Here is a 23,839-nt window from a genome sequence, read left to right as displayed (position 1 = left end):
AGTTGGCCAGCTTAAGCATGTATTGCAATATGTGTGAACCAAATATCCCTATTTATTGCATAGTTTGCTTGAAAGGGTATATACCAGTGTGCAGAGGGTCCTTCAGAATTTCTAGAGTTAATGTGGTTACAGCCCTTTAGCACCTGATGGATAAATGCATGCACTAGCTGTATGGATTTGAGCACAGGGATCTCTTGTTTGTTCCGGTCTTCAGGGCGGACTGTGAGAGGAGCCTAGCTCCTCTCACGTTCCTCACGCTGCCCTGCCTACACACATTCTGACAGCCGATGTTTGCCACACTCCGCGGGCCGGATTAAAAGGTCCGCCGGGCCGTATACGGCCCGCGGGCCGTAGTTTGCCCATTGCTGGTCTAGCCTGTAGAGGTCTGTGCGTCCCTCCATGGATATGTCTCCCCAGACCATCACTGACCCACAACTAAAACGGTCATGCTGAATGTTGTTACAGGCAACATAACCTTATCCACGGCTTCTCCAGACCCTTTCACGTTTTTCATATGTGCTCAGGGTGAACCTACTCATCTGTGAAAAGCACAGGGTGCCAGTGGTGGACCTGCCAAGTCTGCTGTTCAATGGCAAATGCCAGTCGAGCTCTATGGTGCCGGGCAGTAAGCACAGGACCCACTAGAGGATGTGGGGCCCTCAGGCCACCCTCATAAAATCTGTTTCTGATTGTTTGGACAGAGCCATTCTCACCAGTGGCCTCCTGTAGGTCATTTTGTAGGACTCTGGCAGTTCTCATCCTGTTCCTCCTTGCACAAAGGAACAAATACTAGTCCTGCTGATGGGTTAAGGACCTTCTACAGCCCTGTCCAGCTCTGCTAGAGTAACTGCCTGTCTCCTAGAATCTCCTCCATGCTCTAGAGACTGTGCTGGGAGACACAGCAAAACTTCTGGCAATGGCGCTTATTGATGTGCCATCCTGTTGCAGTTCGACTGCCTGTGCAACCTCTGTAGGGTCCAGGTATCACCTCATGCTATCAGTAGTGACACTGTCCCTAGCTAAATGCAAAACTAGTGAAAAACAGTCAGAAAAGATGAGCAGGGAAAAAAAATGTCAGTGGCTCCACCTGTAAAACCATTCCTGTTTGGGGGTCATCTCATTGTTATCCATCTAGTGCACCTGTTGTTAATTTCATTAACACCAAAGCAGCTAAAACTGATTAACAACCCCCTCTGCTACTTAACTGATCAGATCAATAACCCAGGAGTTTAATTGAGTTGCTGCTCTTACTCTGGTTAAAAAGTGTTCCTTTCATTTTTTTGAGCAGTGTAGTATAAAATATACCCCCTCTCCCTAAACCCTCAATACACTAAAACTATGTGCCCCCAGAAAGTGCATACTTACCTCCTCTGGCTAGTGTTGTGCTGCCAGCACCTGCACAATAATTTAGAGAAGAGAAAAGAAGACAAGAGAAGGCTGGAGGATGATAGGTGACATAGGTGTATTTCTTAAAGCGATTCTAAAGGTTAATTTATTTTTTTAAAATAACTAACATGTTATACATACCTGCTGTGTGCAGTGGTTTTGCACAAAGCAGCCTGGATCCTTCTCTTCTTCGGTCCCTCACTGGCGTTCCTGGCCCCTCCCTCCTGTTGGGTGCCCCCACAGCAAGCAGCTTGCTATGGGGACACCCACTGCTTCATGTGTCCATTCACACACGGAACCATGGCTTGGCCCCATTCTCTCTCTCTCCTCATTCAGAAAAAATGAGGAAGGGTTGTAACAGCGCAAACACTGCAAAGTCCTGGGAAATGGTAGTATGGGTGATGGTGGTATTAGTGGCTACTGTATGAAGAGCGTAGGATTCCGTGTGGCACTGAGGGCAAGGCTTCCAAATAAGCTGTAGCAACTTCTGTAGATGAGAAAAAGGAGAGAAGCGCCTCTAAGTGCAATAAGTCTTTTAATTCAAGTCTAAATGTAGAAACACTCACATGTGTTAAGTAATCATAAGCATAAAAACCGTGGTTAACAATAGTTAACGGTGGGGTGGTAACCCGGGTGAAGAGCCGTCATCTCTCTGCGATGTGGGGAGGTCAGCTCTCGGCTGGAACAGCGTGGTGGCTGGAGGGGGAACAGTGGTGAGGCCAGCCTTCATGCACGTCCTCCCTCAAAGCTGGATGGAACGCACGCTGGAACGTAGCGGCGGCGTGGCCGTGATGACGTCAGATCCCAGGGTGCACTGGACGCGTTTCAGAGCATGCACTGGCCGTGGAAGGCGGAAGTGCACTCCTTTTTCAAGCAGCTTGAAAAAGGAGTGCACTTCCGCCTTCCACGGCCAGTGCATGCTCTGAAACGCGTCCAGTGCACCCTGGGATCTGACGTCATCACGGCCACGCCGCCGCTACGTTCCAGCGTGCGTTCCATCCAGCTTTGAGGGAGGACGTGCATGAAGGCTGGCCTCACCACTGTTCCCCCTCCAGCCACCACGCTGTTCCAGCCGAGAGCTGACCTCCCCACATCGCAGAGAGATGACGGCTCTTCACCCGGGTTACCACCCCACCGTTAACTATTGTTAACCACGGTTTTTATGCTTATGATTACTTAACACATGTGAGTGTTTCTACATTTAGACTTGAATTAAAAGACTTATTGCACTTAGAGGCGCTTCTCTCCTTTTTCTCTCTCTCCTCATTGGCTGACTGGCTGTGATTGACAGCAGAGGGACCCAATGGCTCCCACTTGCTGTCTCAGCCAATGAGGAGGCAGAGACCCGGGACAGCCGAGGCTGTCGTTCACATCAGTGGATTGCGATGAGGCTCAGGTAAGTATTGAGGGGGCTGTGGGCACTGCTCCACACAGAAGGTTTTTTACTTTCATGAATAGAATGCATGAAGCTAAAAAACATTGAGTCTTTACATCCACATTAAAGAGGAACTTCACCCTGCCTAGAAAAAAATCAATTTCAAATCACCAATAATTTTCCCTGTATGAAAATAAAAAAAAAATACTTAAAGTCCATGGTGTCCAGCATTGTTTTCCTTGCAGCCAAAGTTCTCCTTTTTGAAAAAGGATCTCCTGTAAGCGCAGATGCGCTATGGGTCTTATGGACCTGGAAGAGACACATTGTGTGTCCATGCATATACAAGATCACCTGCATCTCTGTCAGGTCCCTTTGTGATGTTTAAAGAAAATGCAGCATGTATGGCAACTATATGGTGCTGATGATCATAGGAAATAAACATATCAGGCAAAATACAGGGTTATCCATGACAGTTGAGCAAGTGTTTGAAACATTTATACAGCAATATTTTTATAAATAGACCCCACATTGTCATTTTATGGTTTACATCTACTTTAATTGAGTGAACTTTCTGACTTGTTCTGCATTGTATACAAACTCTGTTAAAGAACAAGCATATTTGGTACTACATTATGTATAGTTTTGTGAAGTTCAATAAAAGGAAAGAATGCTGTTATCTAAATATTTTTGCTTTTCTAGCATATAGGAGTTTGAAAGGGGTCACCAGCAGGGAACACTCCATGTAAAGTACAGTACTGTGTTCAAGGACATTGTAGACTTATGCCAAAATACACACAGGCTTCTAGCTGTGAATGTAGAAATATTCCAGCTCCATTCCAACTCCACAACCTTTATTTTATAAGTGCTATAGCCAGACTTAATACAGTATATAGCACATAATTAGAAATTTGTTTTCACGTGTCCTGATATACCAAACTATCAATAGCTGTTTACTATGGCTATTCTGTATCACCATTTTTTGTTATTTAGGTTGTTTAAACCCAGCCTCAACCAAAACCTTTACTTAGTTGCAGCCAGAAATTTCACTCATGTTTCTGTTTTCACCTCAGATCTGGTTCATTCTGACACCTGTCACATAGACAGAAAATGAATATATTTCCAAAAAAGGAACATTGCATTAAAAAGAAACCCCAGCAAAGGTTTTAAACCTTCTTGAGTCTAACCAAAAATAAAAAAAAAATTAAGTACGCTTTACCCACATGCCATCCTTAGGCTGTTTTATAATGTTCTGGATTAGTTAACACATGCTTGGTAAATTTCATTAATAGCAATAGCAGGAGGAGATCAAGGAAAATCCATTCCCCCATCTCCTCTGCCAGTAATGAAGCTGGAAGTGAGGAACATTTCACTTCTGGTTTCAGTACTTTTAATCCCCAGCTAATGTAGTCAGGGAAGCAGCTAATCAAGCATGATCTGTGCTTCACAGAACAGATGTTCATGTGCTTTCACTGGGCACATTGTTTGCAAAGTTTTAATAAATACACAACTAGAGGTGTATGAGCCCTGATTAGGTTACTGATGCAGTTGTGTGCAGGGGCGGACTGACAACTCATGGGGCCCCTGGGCATTAGGGGATCATGGGGCCCCTTTGTCCTTGCCCAAACTCAAAAAAAGCCTATGAAAAGGTACCAGGGGCATCTCATGGGGCCCCCTACTGACCCCGGGCCCTCAGGCAGTGCCCGAGTTTCCAAATGGTCAGTCCGCCCCTGGATGTGTGTTTCCTCCATTTACAGAGATGGTGATATGTCCTGGTGAGGCATACTAACCACTGAATGTACTTTGTGCGTAGCAATACATACACCGTTTTTACACCGGTAAATATAAATAATGATAGTGACACCAAAAGGCCCATGAAGGAGAACAATTTTGGGGATCCATCCAACTACAGCCAAAGTTCAAATACGGATTCACTCTGCATAGATGAAACCATTGGTTTACCCTGAACTCTTTCAGAGTCTATGATTTGCAACAGGGATTTGCTTGGCAATCCCAGTTCATATGGCATCAATGTGACCTGGGAGAAGCATCTGTATGTCTCAGTGCGTGGTCAAGAATGAAGGACGTACTCACTGTTGGACATCACATTAGTGTTAAATGCCAGCAGCATGGTTAGGCATCATAAAATTGCTGACTACACTCAATAATATTGAATAGAAGCAATGGTTTTACTGGGTCAACTTTGCTTTTTCACCTGGTTATCAAACTATTCTGGCAGCCTCCACTTAGACACTTGAATCAGTTGCTAGGGTCACTGGTATATGCCAAACGTAGGAACTATTGCACCCCATGTCCTTCTACCCACCTGTCTCCTTAGTACCACCCATCTATTCCAAACTCTCTTTGCATCTATCCCACGTTCTGCTGCGATTGATCTACTGTTCTGTTTCCTGCTCTGGACTTCCATAACTCTAATGATTGATCACGCTACCAACAGATGTAGTTTTTATAACCGGATTACTTAGTTGGTAAAGTGGCAATTTAGATTGGTTCATACATTGGTTTCTATTTATAAAGATGTGCATTGGCATAAATTGATTCACACAGTCTCACCCACACAAGGTGTTATGGGTGATTAACCATACAGTATCTTGTTTGTATTTGAACATGTACCAAGTTATGTAATGGTTTATGACTGAAAAGTTATAAATAAAGAATTAAAAAGAAAAAAAGGCCTCACACCTCTTACCTGCCCTTGTAAGTAGGTAACATCAACAGTGTTCAGGCCTTCACGACAACAGGATTGAGTCCCACCACCCATCTGACCCACATATGGTATAAATGGGCCACAAAGTCCTGGAAAGCCCTTGTGCAGTGGCACAGCCTACACAGATTATATGTCCATCACCTATTAGGGCGAAGATAAACTGAGCAATAGGATGGGGATTTTATGCTATATTTCTTATGATCATCATATTGTTTCTTATGATCATTATGAATGTAACATCCAGCTGAAGGCACTTATTGGATGAATACAGGAAAAAGGAAAATACTTATGTTTGTACACTGCCTAACATGCCAGTGGATGTAATAAGTGATGAGATGAAAGGAAAACATTTTCATAGACTCTCATGGTTATTTATAGCAACAACGTAACTACACCAGAAAGCACTGATTACTATTGGTAATAAAAACTAAAGCTGCATTTTTTGGATGTGAATTAGGTATGTCTCTGACGATCACGGCGTCAGACCCCTGCCCTTCTCACCAAACTAGTGACCGAAGGACTAGTCAATCTAAAACCACGATGTTACGTGCGTAACAATGCCATGCCCAGCTGCACCCTGCACAACGATTTTCCAGCTCACTGGACCACAAATCGATGTACCGGCAGCCTGAGCGCGATTGTTACTGGATCAGGTTAATTACGCAATTAACCCTTCACACTGCCACCACCTCCTTTTTGTACAGAGAAAGAGGAAACTCAGCAATATCAGCAATAACACTAGGACGATTGGATAAGCGTCTGTATACCACTGTCACCGCAGACAGGTTATACAGAGGGTTAAACACACATAGTAGCGCTCTTCAGCTGCAGGAATTCATAAGTTGCATTAAAGAGCTTTAGAAACAGTTCAACACTTTCAGAAAGAAAGATACATTACTAAAAGGTCAAAAGGGTGCAATAAAAATATTTACAGAACAAAGATTTAGCCAATATATATATAAATATACAGAGAGCAATAACACAGCAAAGAGACAACAGAAAGGAATTTAGAGGGTTAAAGTACTTGCCAGTCCGCCTTGGGTTAAGCAGTTTCAAGTGTCATAAGTCAAAATGATTTCTTGTCTCTACTGCTAGTTTAGATGTTAAACGCAGGAGACTCTGCTGTCTCTCACACACCCCAAGCATAACAGTCTTTTTCTAGCAAATCCCAGCAGGGTGTCTCTTTGGAGTAGTAACCAATGGTCTCCTTTTGGGGAGGGGTGTTGGGTGGAGACCTAAGTCACAACCAGAATCTCTCTTAGCTTATATTTTGGCTCATAACTTTTCCTAGGTACATTTGCCGGCCTGAGCACTAGTATATTAATACTCAGCCGCATCTGCGGAATGGTTGGAGATGAAACATGAAATATGCACTTGAATGGTTCAGGAGATATGCTTTCCTGCTTTTCTATGTATGCCAGTTAAGGGGTGTAACCTATCAGGAGAATGGCCTCAAACTGAGCCTTCCGAATATAGGCTCCATGTTTAGGTAGTTATGTGCTACGTGAAGATATCAACTTATATGAAAAGTGAGTTTTTAAAAGTAAGTCTGTCTTTACGACCCTTTGGAAGGTCTTTTGAAGTTCAGTGAGGGACTCAGTTTATACTTTTACGATATGCCAGATTGCACAGTTTCTTAGACAGCCAGGCACCCAGCTTGTGAGGTTTTATAACTTGGAGCTTAGTGCTGTGCTTTGGCCGCCTGTGACCCTTCTCATCACTCCACATGTCACCCCACAGCGAGGGAAGGGGATGAGAGATCTACAAGATGGAGGGGATTGCCTGCTTTGGGAGTGAGAAATGGTATAACGTAGGACATTTTTAACAAAATGGAGGGCCGCGTCCGTCTCTGTGTGCATGATTGCTACAATGTCTATACTTGATATTTTTTTAAAACTGATGACATTGAATGGAAACAAACATAGATAGATTTTGGTTTCTTTAGAACTCTGCATGCTGGAAAGAGTTGGGCTTTGGGATACTTATTTTCATAAATCTAGACTTGCATTTAAAAGTATAATTTTTACAAAGAAGAGGCGTCATACAGTAGCTATTTAAAGTTAAAAAAAAGTGAAGAAAGGGTAAACAGTTTGAAAAAAAGTAGTGTTACCATACCAAAGAGGTGTCATCTGACGGTGCAGGATGTAATGGAGGATGGCTCTTGAATGAAACCTTGTGGTATTTTTCAGGCAGCTTTCCCAGTACGACCTCAATGCTCTCTCCAACAATCTCTAGAGGACCAGGCTTGGAGGACATAAGCCCTAACTGTTGTCTAACAATACAAGAGTTCACCCATGAATACATGAAAATATGATTTTATCAAGACATTGTATTTTGGCAACACTTCATCTTTTTAAAGCTGAACTTTGTGCAAACAGCTAAACACACAGTTATGATGATATACAGTATATATATATATATATGTGTGTGTGTGTGTGTGTGTGTGTGTGTGTGTGTGTTGCACCCTCCTATTTTAGCTAGGGGTAGCTAGACCCTAATGATTAGCCAGGAGCAGGTGAGATAGCCAGAGGGGTCAAATTCTGGTCAGGCCTGAGAGACTGCAGATCAGCCCCTCTGGAATTTCCCCTTGTCCTGAGGCTTTCAGAGGAGGGTCTTGGAGACAGTGGTTTAATCTGAGGATTGGCTGGCTGCACTCTTGAAGGATCTCAGCCAATTCCCAACAGAAGGCTTGGCAAAGGGCTGGGACTCCCTTAAAAGTGTTAGAGCCTGCTCAGTAGCAGGAGTAAGGAGGGAGAAGTGTAGAAAGTAGCAGGAAAATGTGAGGCTGGAAGTGGAAGGCTGCCAGGAGGCCTAGTGGGATGGGCCTGCCTGCGAGTCTGGATTCGAAAGGAGGAAAACTCAGGACTCACTGGCCCCCTGAGAGAGGACTACTTGTATTGCAGGGAAGAAGCAGCCCAGCTGATAGGCCTGGTAGCAGCAGCCATCCTACAAGCAGTACAGGAGAAGATCTGAGTGAGTTCACCTGAACACCCTGAGGAGATAGGGGAAAGAGCACTCTGGTGGGAAACCAGATTAGCCCTCTGCTAGTGGCTATGCACATTATTTAAAGGAACAAGAGCCAGCTCCCCGGTTCAGGCAGAAATACTTCAGATTGCTGGGTGAAGAGGAGCTCATCTAGGGTCTGAGGTAGTACAACTAGGAGCTGCTGGCTAACACTCCAAAAGAGACTGTGTCAGAGAAAAGAAGCTATGAATAGTTCAGGAAGTTGTCCTGAGATATCGGTTCCCTTGGGCATCCTATACCCCCCTGGTTTCTGTCTCCGGATGAAAGTGTGTTTGGAAAATGCTGAATGACTGGCTGTGCAGGACTATAGAGGGACCCAAATTCATTGGCAATCCCTAAGGGGGTAGTGAGAGATATATATATATATAAATATATATAGTGCATTCATAATTTTTTTCAATTTTGTTATGTTGCAGCCTTTTTTCATTACGCTACACTTAGTACTCTATGACAAGGTGAAAACAGAATTTTAGAAATGCTTGCAAATTTATAAAAAATAAAAAAACTGAATTATCCCATTGGCATGAGTATCCAGATCCTTTGCAGCAGCACGTGAAATTTAGCTCAGGTGCCTCCCATTTCTCTTGATCAATACTAAGTTGTTTCTATAAGTGGATTGGAGTCCACCTGTGATAAATTAAATTGATTGGACATGATTTGGAAAGGCACACACCTCTTTATAAAAGGCTTCGCAGCTGATAATGCATACTGGATCAGGTAAAAAGCCATGAGGTCACAAAAATGGCAAATAAGAACTTTAAGTATTATAGATATTATAATTCATTACCTAGAAGTGATATGAGTTCCAAGGAGCGATCCCAAGTTGGCAGACAAATTATAACTTTCCTGAGAAACAGCTTTCTGGAATGTTGTGCCATTTAATAACAAATATCCGTTGCTGGAGGAGTTCCAAGATACCCCCAAAACCTTAAGAAAGCAAAGAGAAAACATGTGCAGTACCTGATATGCAGATAGACATTGATATCTATATTAATAGATAATAATCACAGCAAAAAATCCAAAACATAATTTTTTACAACTGTTGCATCACCAAATTTTTTCAGTAGATTGGGAAGGCTGAGCATTGTTTGTGTCCCTTTTTAGGAAATGTACTTACTTTCTGTAACAAGGACACATCAGTACATACCTGACACAGCTTCTCTAAAACCTTTCTATTTTCTTCAAAAACTAAAAAGTGTATTAACAGGGCAGTGGAAGAGGGAAAGGTTGGTGAGTGGGGCCACATGACATATGGAGATATGTCCAGTTAAAAGTGGGGAAAGGAATGGCAAGTTGGTTTGGCTACTCCAGTGTTCTACCAATGTGGGAGGAGTACAGGGAAGAAGGAGAAGCTGTGGATTCATGGGTGAAGGAAAATTATGGGGATAAGGCAACTGCAAGATGGCAAGACAGTGAAGGTCATGTACAGCCATAATTGCTATTGCCAATGTGTGACTCCATATGGTAGCTCTAGAAAAAGTATGTTTGCTTTTTTTAGCCTAGTCGTGTCCTCCTTAAAATTAGATTTACTGATGAAAAACAGGTGTACTTTAAACCTGCAGGGTGGAATATTAAAACTTTTAAAGAAAACATGGCTGAATTATAAATTCTATTCATTATAGGCACCATGAACTGATCGAAGAAGTGATGATTTTCACATGCCAGTGGACATGAATTATTTTATGAAAGTTTCCTATAAGCAGAAAGTCTCTGAACTACTGTATGGTCAATAATGCTTCTTAGATTTGCCTAATGGTAAATGCAGCCCTGATTTGTCTTATGCAGGCCATAGATGGTTCGTTTATCGGCTGATTTTTGCGGTTCCTCCTCATTTCTTTTATCGGTCGGAAAATTTGTGAAAAACGGACGATTTTCGCAATCATTGGTGGCAACATTGGTTTACAGAACGACCGATGTTTTGTTTTTCGGACGAAAAATCAGCCGATAAACGAACCGTCTATGGCCTGCATTAGTGTGAACAATAAAAAACACGCTAAGGGATCTGACTTGCATCCATACTTGTAAAGCCTCTGACACCAATGCCGTGCCTGGATGAACCAGTATATACCTTCTCATTCATGGGTCCAGCATCCACTGCTGTTGTGTCATATTTACTTAATACATTTCCTGGTTTTCTTAGAAATTCTGCGTAGATTTCAAATGATAATGTACACTGTGACCCTAGGTTCAGACCTAAGTGCTTTCTGCAGTGTTTTGCAGAAACGCAGTACAATCGATTTAACATGACTTCCTATGGGACATGTTCACAGCTGCAGTGCATTTTTTGGAAAGAATCAGGGACTTTTTTTATCACAAATAGTTGTGCTTTTGGTTCTATAGACTTCAATGGAAATGCTGCAGAGAAGCATGTATTGCATTTTTGCGGTGTTTTGCATTTTAAATCTGTGTAGCAACAAGAAAAATGAAAAAAAAAATGAAAATAAAAGCATCGAAACGCGGCAAAAACGTAGGTGCAGAAAAGCAAAACACAATGCAGAAACGGCTCAAATGCAACCTGCATAGGTGTGAACCTAGCCTTAGTTGGGGATTGGAAACTGTCTATGAATAATTCTCTGAATCTTCTGAAAACACCCTTCTAGATTTAGTGAAACATGCCCTGTCTACCAAAATGTTAGAACTGATAAAATTGAGATTTGTACAACTTTGATATAAAATTGCCTTCTGGAAAAGCAGCTCACCTATGGCTTGTTAAGACAAATACATCCAAGGAAAGGGCCTGCTAGCAGTGACACTAAATAATGGATAAAGGCCTGAGAGGGGTAGCATGTTGACCGGTAGGCAGCAGGCAAACACAATCTGGTCATCCTGCACAAAATTTGATCTCAACCTGTTTTTACCATCTTCAGAGATCGAAGGACACTCCTGGGGCACAGAACAAACATGAGCTTTGCATGCCCTGCAGGCCTGGATCTAGAGGGGTGCTGGGGTGGGCTGTGCCCTCCTGATTTTAGTTATGCCCCTCCTGGTCTCTGAGAATGCATCCACTGATCCATAAGCTGGGCCAAAGCAGACAATTGATTTAAAGGGGTACTCTGATAAGCACAGCTGATGCAAGGTGGCACTTTGAAATGAACATTTGATGTAAAGGGAAACAGTTGAAGGGGACAGTTGATAAAAGGGGGCACTTTGATGTGGTCAGGTTATGTAAGGGAACACTCTGATGGGGGGCACTTAATGTAAGGGAGCACTCTGATGAAGACAGTTGATGAAGGCTCTCTAATCTGGACAATCCATGTAAGGAGGAACTGTGATGGGGACGCCTGGTGTAAGGGAGCACTCTGATGGGGACCCTGATTTAAGGAGGACTCTGGCGGGGACCCTGATTTAAGGAGGACCCTGGCGGGGACCCTGATGTAAAGGAAGACTATAGTGAGGACTCCTTATATAAAGGGGGACTCTGATTGGGACTCCTGATGTAAAGGGGGGCTCTGATGAGGACTCCTAATGTAAAGGGGACTCTGATAATAACACCTATTATATGGAGGCACAGGTTCTGTTTAATTATCCTAATCTAATGACAGCCTAATGCATATTTGTGTTTCCCAGGTTGTGACTTGTAGTACAGAAGCATGCTGAGTTAATGGCAAACACTGGTTCTGGTGTGACAGACTGTCAGTAACTCGCACACAGTGTTGACCCCTGACATTTTTTACTGCACCCTCAGATATGATAGGCTAGATCTGGCCCTGATGCCCCGTTGGACAAGTCCAGACTCATCCACCTTACCAATTGTTCAGTGTATGCTACTTCTCTCTGCCAGTCCCTCCACTGGCTTCCGCTCCCCCAACTAATTAAATTCAAAATACTAACAACATCATACAAAGTCATCCCCAACTCGGCCCCCAGCTATATCACTAACCTAGTCTCAAAATACCAACCCTATTTTCTCTTCGTTTCTCCCAAGACCTCTTGCTCTCTAGCTCCTTTGTCACTTCCTCTCATGCTCGTCTTCAGGACTTTTCCAGAGTCTCTGCCATCCTATGGAATTCACTACCCTAATTTGTCTTACTGTCTCCTAATATGTCTACTTTTATACAATCCCTGAAAATCCTTCTCTTTAGAGAAGCCTATCCTGCCCCACCTAATAACTGTACTTTATGTTCTCTATCAGCTCATCCCCCCACAGTTATCACCTTTTGTATCACTTGACCCTCCCTTTTAGATAGTAAGCTCTAACGAACAGGGCCTTCTGTAAGTGTACTATCTGCCCTCACGCTGTAAAGCCTTGAGAAAACTGATGGCACTATATAAATGCTGTATAGTCGTAATAATTCTGGAAGAATGGGTGTGATTTACTGGGGCCCACCTGAAGGGATTGCTTTAAGATTGAACAGAGGATCTCCTTTGTGCGTGAAAGGGAGAAGACCCCATCTACTGCCTCACCTTTATCACCTTTATTCATAAAAAGTATGAATTCATGTCTATCCCTAGCATGAGACATCGTTGTGCCGCTCAGAAGCTTAGTGACGGAGAAATTACCTTTCCGCCAAATACAGGGGAGCAGTGTCCAAGTGTCAGTCCAGTCGCTTAAACAGTAGGAGGAGAAGAGACATCGCTCTCACCACCTGTGCAGTCCCATGTGTGGAGGATGGCCTTAGTCTTCATGCCGACCACGCCACTGACGCGTTTCGCCCTGCCCGCCGCGGCTTGATCACAGAGGAGCTGTGATCAAGCCCTGGTGGGCGGGGCAAAATGTGTCAGAGGGTGTGGCCGGCATGACGGCTGAAGCCGTCCTCCACACATGGGACTGTACAGGTGGTGAGAGTGATGTCTCTTCTTCCCCCATGTCTATCCCTAATTTTTATTGTAATTTATGTATATATCTATTTGTGAATAAAGCAAACCCTTATTTTAATGTACAGTAGTCCTTTATTAAAATCAAACAGAACTTTCTTCCCATAGTAAAAGGTGAATATAACTTCACCTTATACAGGTATTAGGCTATTTTTACATCTATTGGAATAAGCTTTAAACAACTGGAACTATTGGACTCATTGATGTTTTAGACATATCCTGCTGTCTCATAGCTAAAATCCCTGCCAAACCTAAGTCAAGGTCCCAAAAGATATCCATGAATCTGTTCCCATTGAATTCTCTAGAACTAACTTTCCAGGAGCCAAGATTGCTAAAAACATGTTTTCTGCAGTTTAAAATACTTTTTATATGTTACTGAAATTTTAATGGCATTTTTCCTAATACTGTTCAGCTCTAACTCCGATTATGTGGGTGTATAATTTTCTAAGTGCATTTGTAAGCTTGGCAGGATTAAAAATAACAGAAAGTAATAATATTAATATCAATAATAATGATCCCTTAAGGGATCAAGATAATTTACAATAATATTTTAAGCGCTGGTTATTGAAAATTAAATTAGAAAGTAATAATAACTTTGGCAATGTCATTTTGGCAGCTCCGACGCTGGTGACAATAAGCCAGTGACAGGATCAATAAAAGTGCTATGCAAATACGTAAACTGGAAATACACATATAGATTTCTGTCTGCAGACTGAAAGAAAGAACTCTAACAGATTCTCCCAATCATACTAACAGCATGGATGGATGATTCTCCCGCTGAGGAATATCATCTTCTGACAGCCAGCTGCACCAGCTGTCAGAATACTCAAACGGTGCCTGCATCTGATTGGATGCAGGTGTTGATCAGCTGACAATTCCCCCCCAACTCTTTCAACACCACCCTACATCCTTTGACAAAAGTCTTTTGAAAAATGGACTAGGAGTGCAAAGAAAGAAATCCCACAAAGGCAAATCACCAGGAACCTGATGTGCGGGCATTTGTTGGAGAACTCTGGGGTATAGGAAGGGTGACAGTAGGACACAGCACAAAGGAATAGTCTGCAGGGCAACAATGTTTCATGGCAGAGAGAGCAAACGTCAGGAAAGACAAAATAGTCCACAGAACAAACAGAAGGCACAGCAATGCAGAGTGATCCTCCAGACGGCAATGTGGGACAGCAAAAGGGGATATAGTCCACAGGGCAAACAGAAGCACAGCAATGGGGAGTGATCCACAGGAAGGCAATATGGGACAGCAAAGGGTAGATAGTTCACAGGGCAAACAGGAGGCCCGGTGGGGAGTATGTCCTTGGTACACAGAGCAGAGTTGGCATGGCAGGGGTAAGTCCTTGGCACACAGAACAGAGCAGAGTTGACACAGCCAGGGAAGGTCCTTGGCACACAGAGCACAGTGGGCACAACCAACGTAAGTCCTTGGCACACAGAGCCCAGCAGAGTTGGCACAACCAGGGTAGGTCCTTGGCATACAGAGCCCAGCAGAGTTGGCACAACCAGGGTAGGTCCTTGGCACACAGAGCACAGCAGAGGTGGCACAACCGGGGTAGATCCTTGGCACACAGAGCACAGCAGAGTTGGCACAACCAGGGTAGGTCCTTGGCACACAGAGCACAGCAGATTTCGCACAACCAGGGTAGGTCCTCCTTGCAACACAGAGCACAGCAGACTTGGCACAGCTGGGGTAAGTCCTTGGTACACAGAGCACAGCAGAGATGGCACAACTGGGGTAAGTCCTAGGCACACAGAACAGGGCAGGCAAGGCAATCCTTGGAGGATTCGGGGCACACAGCAGAGAGGGCCTCCTCAGGTTCTGGCATCAAGTAGCTCCAGCAGAAAAAGGGACTACAAAAGTGAGAAAAGGGAGTTCCAGTGCCTGGAGAGCCGCACAGACAATATGGAACTATATTTTCCAGTAGTCCCAGGATACAGAAAGTAGCACACCATCCATACTAATCTATCAGACTCAGAAGTTCTAAGCACCTTCTCGTCTCCTTCCAGTGGGACATTCAGACATAGGTTCTCCTGTGTCCATCATTGGGGGAAGCTCATAAAAGTCTGACACTTTCTGCCAGCATACGGATATTATATTGTCCTTTGAATTCAGCCAAGACTTAAGCATCAAAAACCCAGTGTTGGCACATCTAGCTTTATTCAGCTACAGGATAATCATAGGAAATAAATATATTCAGCAAATTACATGACTTATTCATAAAGGTTATTTGAAGGCTTGAGATATTCACATGGCAATTTTTTTTTTACAAATAGACCCCAATGTATCCATATCATCCTGATCAATACACAGAGTGCAGGGTGCTGGATTCAGATGGTGTGTCCAGGGCACCCTGCACTCACAGGATTTCCTCAGTACATCTTTGTTGGTTATGTGTTAGAGAAGACACTGGTAGTGATAGCAGAATTCAGACTTTACTTGTGTGGCTTAAGTTACAAACATACAGAGCACATTTCACAGCAGACATGTTACAGACACATTACTTCCTGAAGAGATGATAGAGAAAAGGAAAGAAGCAGCAAGTTTTACACATACACAACTAGTAACCTTTAGCGTACAGTGCCATCTACTGGTCAAGTGATATTACCACAGAATACTGTATATAGTACATTATAGTACATGCTGTTACATTCCCAACACCCCTTCTCAACGGCATGTGCATAATTATATGACATTTAGTCTCTTTTGTAGAAAACAATGACGTTCCCTTGGCAAAGGTTTGGTGAGTGCGTCTGCAGTCATCTCCTCTGATGGGCAGTACTGGATGTCGATAGCCCCTTGTTCTTGCATGTCTCTGAGCAGATGATATCTTACATCAATGTGCTTGGTTCTTGGGTTAATCTTCTCAGAGTGTGTAAGCTTTATGCATCCCTGATTGTCTTCAAAGATGGGTGTGGGTTGTGACATATTCAGTCCCATGTCTAGTAGAAGTTGACGAATCCAAATGGCTTCTTGACATGCATGTGCTGCTGCTATGTATTCCGCTTCAGTTGAAGAGAGTGCAACAGTCACTTGTTTCCGATGGTTTTGCGACCAGGAGGGAGTTCTGTTAATGACCAGGTTTTATTTTCTTGAAGTGATTTTATTTCTTCAGCTGCTTTTCTCCACTGATCGGCTTCCCTTCTCGGCAAAGTTTCTATGTCTTCCCAGGATGTTGGCTTCTGTGTTTGATGTGTTTTAGCAGCTTATGATAACCTGCGGGGTGGTATCCCTTTTGTCATTCGAGAGGATCTTCTGATTTCTTGTTGTTCAGTGGGTTCTATTGGATCGTTGATTGTAAGTTCCACTTCTTGTTCTGGCTCTTGTCCTGCTTCGCATAAATCAGTGTCTCTTGCCGATTCAGTGTGTAAATCCTCTCCATATTTTTCAAAAATTGTATTATCTGGTGCTTCACTTTCATCAAAATAAACACTGCAGCTTACTGTGACCTTGTTGGTCTTTGGACAAAGGATTCTATATCCCTTACTCTGCTCACTGTAGCCGACCAGAATGCCTTCTATGGCTTTGTTCTCCAACTTGGAGCGTTTCTGACTTGGAATGTGGGCATATGCTTTACAGCCAAATACTCTGATGTGTCCTATGTTAGGTTTTGATCCATTCCACATTTCATATGGTGTACTCTCAATAGCTTTTGATGGGAGCCTGTTTTATAGGTATGTTGCAGTCATTATTGCTTCTCCCCAGTATTTGTTAGGTAAGCCAGCGTCCGTAATCATACATCTTGTCATTTCTACAAGAGTGCGATTCTTTCTTTCCACTACACCGTTTTGCTCAGGAGTGTATGGTACAGTTGTTTGGTGTATAATACCTTGTTTCTTTAGGTATGATTCCATCTCTTTATTCATATATTCCCCTCCATTGTCAGTGCGTATTATTCCAGGTTTCCTTTGAAACTTGTTGCTTGTCATAGCTACAAACTCTTGAAATTTTTCTAATGTCTCACTTTTGTGCTTCATTAGATACGTTATTGTGTACCGGGAATAATCATCGATGAAAGTCAGTAAATATCTGTTCCCGCCAGGTGTGATTGTTTTCATTGGTCCGCAGTCCGCACACATCACTGTGTATCAGTTCCATGGGTTTAATGGTTTTACTCTGACTGGTCTGTGGAAGAGAGGTTCAGGTGGCCTTTGCTTTGATGCAACACGTGCACTTGCTGAGTGTGTGGCAAGGCAATATTTTCATGTCTTCTGATAGACCTCTCTTTGCAAAGTCCTTTATAGCTTCTGGGTTTCGATGCCCCAGTCTTCTATGCCACAGGTGGATGCACTTGTCATGTGGGTTATGAGTTGCCGCATTAGCCTTCTCACTTTCAGTGACGAGTTTGTACAGATGTTCATTTAATCTTCCTCTTGCTAGAATTTGCTTTCCATTTTGAATTGTGCATTCATTACCTCTGAACTGGACAGTGAGTCCATTGCTTGCAAGGGTTTTAACTGATAGGAGGCTTCCTTCTAGGCTTGGAACATATAGAACATTCTTTACAAGGATGCTCTGCTTGCCCCTTGATGACGTTTTGCAGTTCAGGAATCCCTGACCATTACCTTCTGCTGTAATACTTTTCCCATTTGCTAGGAAGACTTTATCTTTTGCACTAAAATCAATTTCTGTGAAGAATGTCTCGTCGCTTGTCATGTGACTTGTTGCCCCTGAATCAATGTACCATCCATGTGAGGTACTATTCTGAGTCACTTTAAAAGTACCACTCCATGATGCACTTTCATTTTCTTTCATGACTGCTTTAGCTCTTTCTCTTGTGGGTAGCTCCCGCTTTCGCTGCTCAGCTTTCCAACAGTTCTTTTTCAGGTGACCGGCCTTTTTGCAGCGAAAACATACCCTGGTTTCTTTGCTTTGTCTTATGCCTTCATGCACCTTCAGAGCTGCCTCTGGTCTCTCGTTCTCTTCACTACGCAAATTTTCCTTTCTTCTGCTGTATTCATCAATTAATTTTCCCTTAACATATTCTAGCGTCAGTTCAGTTTCCGGTCTAGTTTCTAGAGCATTTATAAGGGCACTGTATGATTCTGGAAGGCTGCACAGAAGTAGCGCCACAACATGGTTGCCTTTTATTTCTTCACCTATTGCACCCAGCTGGTCCACAATTTCTAGCATAGCATTACATGTTCACCCATTTCCTGCCCTTTTTCCAGCCTCATCTTGTACAGTTTGCGTAGCAGATATAGTTTACTGTTTAGGTTTGCACGTTCATGCAGCTTTTGTAATGCAGTCCACATACCTTTAGCTGTGCTTTCTTTCCTTATATGAATGAGTTGATCGTCCTCCACTAACAGGCTTATGACTGCTTTTGCTTGCCTGTTTTTCCTGTCCCATTCTTCCGGGTTGTCATTGGGTCTGTGTGTATCTAGTACCTGCCACAAGTCATCTTTGGATAACAGCATTTCAAGCTTAAACTTCCATAGCTGGTAGTTGGTGTTGTTGAGCTTTGCTACTGTAAACTTCATATCTGAAGCACTTGCCATCTTTCAGTGAATTGGATTGTAAATGCAGCACTTACTTGCTTGTAGTTTTCCTTTTTTTCAGTGTCTGGAGCTGGGCCCATAACCTGTTGGTTATGTGTTAGAGAAGACACTGGTAGTGATAGCAGAATTCAGACTTTACTTGTGTGGCTTAAGTTACAAACAGACAGAGCACATTTCAGCAGCAGACATGTTACAGACACATTACTTCCTGAAGAGATGATAGAGAAAAGGAAAGAAGCAGCAAGTTTTACACATACACAACTAGTAACCTTTAGCGTACAGTGCCATCTACTGGTCAAGTGATATTACCACAGAATACTGTATATAGTACATTATAGTACATGCTGTTGCATTCCCAACAATCTTGTGGTGAAGAATAGGTACACCAAAGGTAAGTATTGCAGCCAGAGATGATTTTTTTTTGCAAACTGCCAAAGGGGACAAAAAAATCATACAGTTGTGCTATAAACTAAGTCAGAATTATACACATACAATTTTCCCCTTTCCCCCTTGCCCTCCCAGACATATGTAATGAAAAAAAAAACTGCATTATCTACAGCTTTTCACAGGCAGGCTTTGTTGACCCCAATACTCCATAAGTATTTTCAGACAGCATATAGCTTGAGTAACTATTAGGGCCATTTCACATTGATGCTTTTTTTGTGGGGTTTTTGCCTTGCTAAAAATGCAAGAAAAACGCAATAAAAATATTTCCCCTTAAATCCTAAAGGACTCTTCACAACATTGCGTTGCGGGTGCAATGCATTTTGAAAAGCCCTGCATGCTGCATCTTTCATGTGCTTTTCAAAACTGCATAAAAAACACAGCTACCCACTGAAATAATAGATAACATGCCAAAAATGCATCAAATATGCACCACACTTGAATTTTTCATGCCCATGCTTCACAGGAGCATGCCAACTAAAACATGCACCAGAAATGCATCAAAAACACATATGCATTTTAATGCATTTTTTCAACAGAGCAGTGTGATAGCACCTTTTCAGTGTGCACTGCTTTGATCATGTATCTTCATGACATCATGAAATATTTTGTACTTTCCTATGATGAGACGGATAAACAAATAAGGGTTTTGATTATATTAAAGTTTCATTCAAACATTTTTCTTGTATTACTTTGCATCACCCTCCTTTTTCCCTTTCCTGCTTCTATTCCTTTAAACATTCTCCATGAATGAAACCAGTTCAGGAGATAGTCATCTCCTTTTATTTCAAGTAATTTCTAAGATCTCATAATCAGCAGAACATGTTCCCATAAAAAAGCAGATAATCAGAGACTGGAAGCAGAACAGGAGAGAAGCGTGTTGGATGGTTGCCTAGAATGCAACTATTATGAAACAGCTGACGCAAGTACTGGACTTCACCTGTCAGCTTGCCCTGACCCTTTCCACTGCACCGAAGACAGTTCCAAAGGTGAGCTAGTGATAGGAGCCCTGGAATTAGACCACCAACCATGTCTGATGTAGTAAAAATAAATCAATGGCAAGTCTGTGCTGACTTATGAAGCTGAAAGAACACAAATATGTGATGAATAGGCAACTTTTTAGATACATTTTTGGCTTACAAAAAAAATTAAACTGGTTATTATTCTGAGAGAGCTCTCAGCAATGAACCTGAGACATCACTCAAAGCCGGTGTTAGGTTGTAAAATGTAAAAACCAATGCAGTAGAGAACTGAAGGGATTACATAAACCTGACAGTTCTAGGACTTTTTTTAACCCTTTCTAAAGTAGTCAGTCTGAACTTAAACTGTATGTAAAGGCAAAGCTTTTTTTGAATAAAGTGGTAAATAGTTTTATCCTCTGTGTTAAGTTTTTTTTTATGTTGCTAGTGTTCCCACTGGGGAGATACACAATTTCTCTTTGTCTTAGTGATTGTCATTGTCACTGAAAGAGAAATCCAAAGTTTTAGCATTGTCACCAGAAGAAGACATGAGATTAATTATCCAGTGGGGACAGATGGTTCTGATCAGGTGATAGTGTCTGGACCTGGTGATTGGCCACTCTTGCCCAGTAAGGCATTCTGAGAAAACATTACATGCTCCACTATAGCCAGGATCAATGACTAGTTGCATCAACTATGACAAAGCAACTGAGCAGCAGGAAAGTGAGGAGGAGGCAAGGGCGGACTGATCATCTGGGCACTCTGGCACTGCCCGAGGGCCCCGGGTCAGTAGGGGGCCCCATGAGATGCCCCTACTACCTTTGATAGGCTTTTTTGGGTGTGGTTTGAGTATGGGCAAGGACACAGGGGCCCCATGATCCCCTATTGCCCTGGGGCCCTATGAGTTGTCGGTCCGCCCCTGGGAGGAGGTAAGTATTAGTAGGTTGGAAAGTAGGTTAGTAAGATGCCCTGAATTCTCTTTACAGTAAACCTTTTCTAAGAGAAATATTAAAAGTGCCTTTGTTGACTTCAAAACTTTCTGACTCAGGGGTTGGTTTACTCAAGGCAAATAGAGTGTGCACTTTGCAGTTGCACTCATTTTCCCCAGAGCTTAGTGAATGTGATGAAACTTTGCTGATTTCCATCTTCTAACCATGTGCAAGCAAAAATGCTGTTTTTCGTTTTTCTTTTGCACTTGCACTTGATTGGGTATTCTTTACAAAGTGAAGCGTTACCACATCCACTAAGATTTGGGAGAAATCAGTGCAACTTCATTTGCAAAGTGCAAAGTCTAGTTGCCTTTAGTAAATCAACCTCAATGACTAGTGCAAGTTTGCTTTGCTGGACATTTGCCAAACAATTGAAAAAATCATCCAACCCCAAACATAGCATCAAATTCCAGTAAAGTCTATGGAAGCTAAATCTTGCATGTTTTTTTCTGCCCTTTTTTTATGGCCAGTTTGCAAGCTTATGAGTAAAAAAGGGCGTGAGCAGCTGGGCACTGCCATAGGGAGCATGTATCAATGCAAATAAATAAATAAATATATATATATATATATATATATATATTATCATTCAGTGGTTCAGTGGGGAGCAGCTCTTTTTAAAAAAAAAAGTGTTTAGGGCAATATTAAACATACACAATTCTCTTAAATACAGATTTACAAGAAAAAGAAAAAAATGCAATTTACAGCCCAATACATTTTCAGAACACCTTTCCATTTGTAAACAAAGCAGCTTGGGATTCCATTTAAAAAAGAGTTTGTGATCTTCACTAGTTTCACTAGATCTTCAGCAGCGTGAGCAGACGACAGAGGCACATGGCGCAGGGTGGCGGAGGAGGCAGCAGCAATGGAAGGCCATACAGCACCCTATCACAAAATGGAACCCACCAACAGTGTAAGGAGACCTGAAAGTGGCACATGGCAGAGTCTGGCGATGAAGTCAGCAGCAATGGGAGGCCGTACAGGGACCCATGACACACTCTGGACCTGGCAGCAGCAAGAGGAGGCGGTACAGGGGCCCATGGCAGAGTGGCGAAGCGTAAGCAGCTTAAATTGAAGGCCATACAGAGGCCTATGTTAAAAATAATAACATGTTTGGGGCATGATTCATGGCGGATTTAGTCAGTTGTGTCAGGAACTGGTGGTTTGAAATCCAGACTAATCCACGCCTGATTCATTTTCACAAACGTGAGTCTCTCCACACTTTGGGTGGACAGTCGTGTCCTCCGCGGAGTTACAATACCTCCTGCCGCACTAAACACGCGCTCCGATGCCACGCTACTGGCCGGGCATGACAGCCTTTCAAGGGCAAATTCAGCTAGTTGGGGCCAAAGGTCAAGTTTCGTTGCCCAGTAGTCAAGGAGATTGTCTACCTCGGTTGGCAGGGTGCTGTCCAAGTAGGCCCGAGCCTGTTGTTTGAGGTCCTGCTCCAGGTCCACCTGATGCTGCTGCTGCTGCGGCTGGTTAGTAGTTTCCTCACTGCGCTGGTGAAGAAAGCTACTCATCATCGACTGCAGACTGAGGCAGCCGCTGCTGGTGGAGCTGCCACTGCTCCTACCACCCCACCCCTCCCCTGCTGCCATGGCAGCGGAACGCGAGCGCACAGGGCCCACAGTGTCTGAGGATGGACGTTGGCGTAGAAAGGCAGAGACCAACTGACTACATAGGTGGTTTTTATAGTACTTTATTTTGGCCTCCCTCTCAGCAGGTGTGAAAAAGGCCACCATTTTTGAACCGTAGCGAGGGTCCAACAAGGTGGACAGCCAAAAGTCATCCCTCTGTCTGATGGTTATTATTCGGCTGTCGCTACGCAAGCAACCGAGCATGCTATGGGCCATTTGTGCCAAGGAATGCGAGGGACTCCCTGCCTCCATCTCCACAGCATACTGCCACGGTGTGTCTGGGTCCTCTGTCTCCTCCTCCTCCTCCTCTACCAGATGCTCCTGCTCCTCCACTCCTGTCCGCTGAGTGGAAAAACCACCCATTTCACTCAATAATTCCTGAGCACCAATGTCCTCCTCTACCTCCTCCTCTTCTTCCTGTCCTGCCCCCACAGGGGTCATGTGGCGTTGAGATCTGTGCGCCACGTCTACCGCACCCTGACCAGCCATTGTTAACAGCATTTGTTCCAGGACGTGCAACAGAGGAATGACGTCAGTCATCCCATAGTCCTGCCGACTCACGAATAGCGTGGCCTCCTCAAAGGGCCTGAGCAAGCGGCAGGTGTCACGCATGAGCTGCCAATGGCTGACATCTAAGTTACACAGGGGAGTACCTTTATCCGCTTGTAACATCAGGAAATCGGTGATGGCCTTTCGCTGTTCGTAAAGGCGGTCTAACATATGTAGGGTTGAATTCCACCTTGTTGCAACGTCGCAGATCAGGCGATGCTGTGGAATTCCGTTCTGCCGCTGCAGCTCAAGGAGGGTGTGCTTTGCGGTGTAGGAATGGCTGAAATGCATGCAAAGTTTACGTGACATTTTAAGGATGTCTTGCAGTGGGATGGTGGATTTTAGGAACCGCTTGACAACCAGATTGAACACGTGAGCCATGCATGGCGCATGGCACAACCTTCCTTGACGCAGAGCAGACACCATGT

General features: G+C 43.4%; 1 protein-coding gene across 1 annotated transcript in view; it reads right to left on the bottom strand.

Moving 5' to 3' along the window:
- Window positions 1-23,839, bottom strand: part of LOC149462310 (microsomal triglyceride transfer protein large subunit-like) — a 153,513-nt gene that overhangs the window by 101,451 nt on the left and 28,223 nt on the right. The window contains exons 4-5 of the mRNA XM_089677129.1: window positions 9,298-9,437; window positions 7,602-7,758 (exon numbers count right to left, since the gene is read on the bottom strand). Of these exons, the coding sequence (XP_089533255.1) occupies window positions 7,602-7,758; window positions 9,298-9,437 (297 nt within the window). The remainder of the gene's footprint in view (window positions 1-7,601; window positions 7,759-9,297; window positions 9,438-23,839) is intronic.

This window comes from Staurois parvus, unplaced genomic scaffold (assembly GCF_062004578.1).
Source record: "Staurois parvus isolate SC_StPar_1 unplaced genomic scaffold, SC_StPar_1.0 ptg000177l, whole genome shotgun sequence".
NCBI classification, from domain to species: Eukaryota; Metazoa; Chordata; class Amphibia; order Anura; family Ranidae; genus Staurois; species Staurois parvus.
This window is presented reverse-complemented; position numbering and strand designations above follow the sequence as displayed.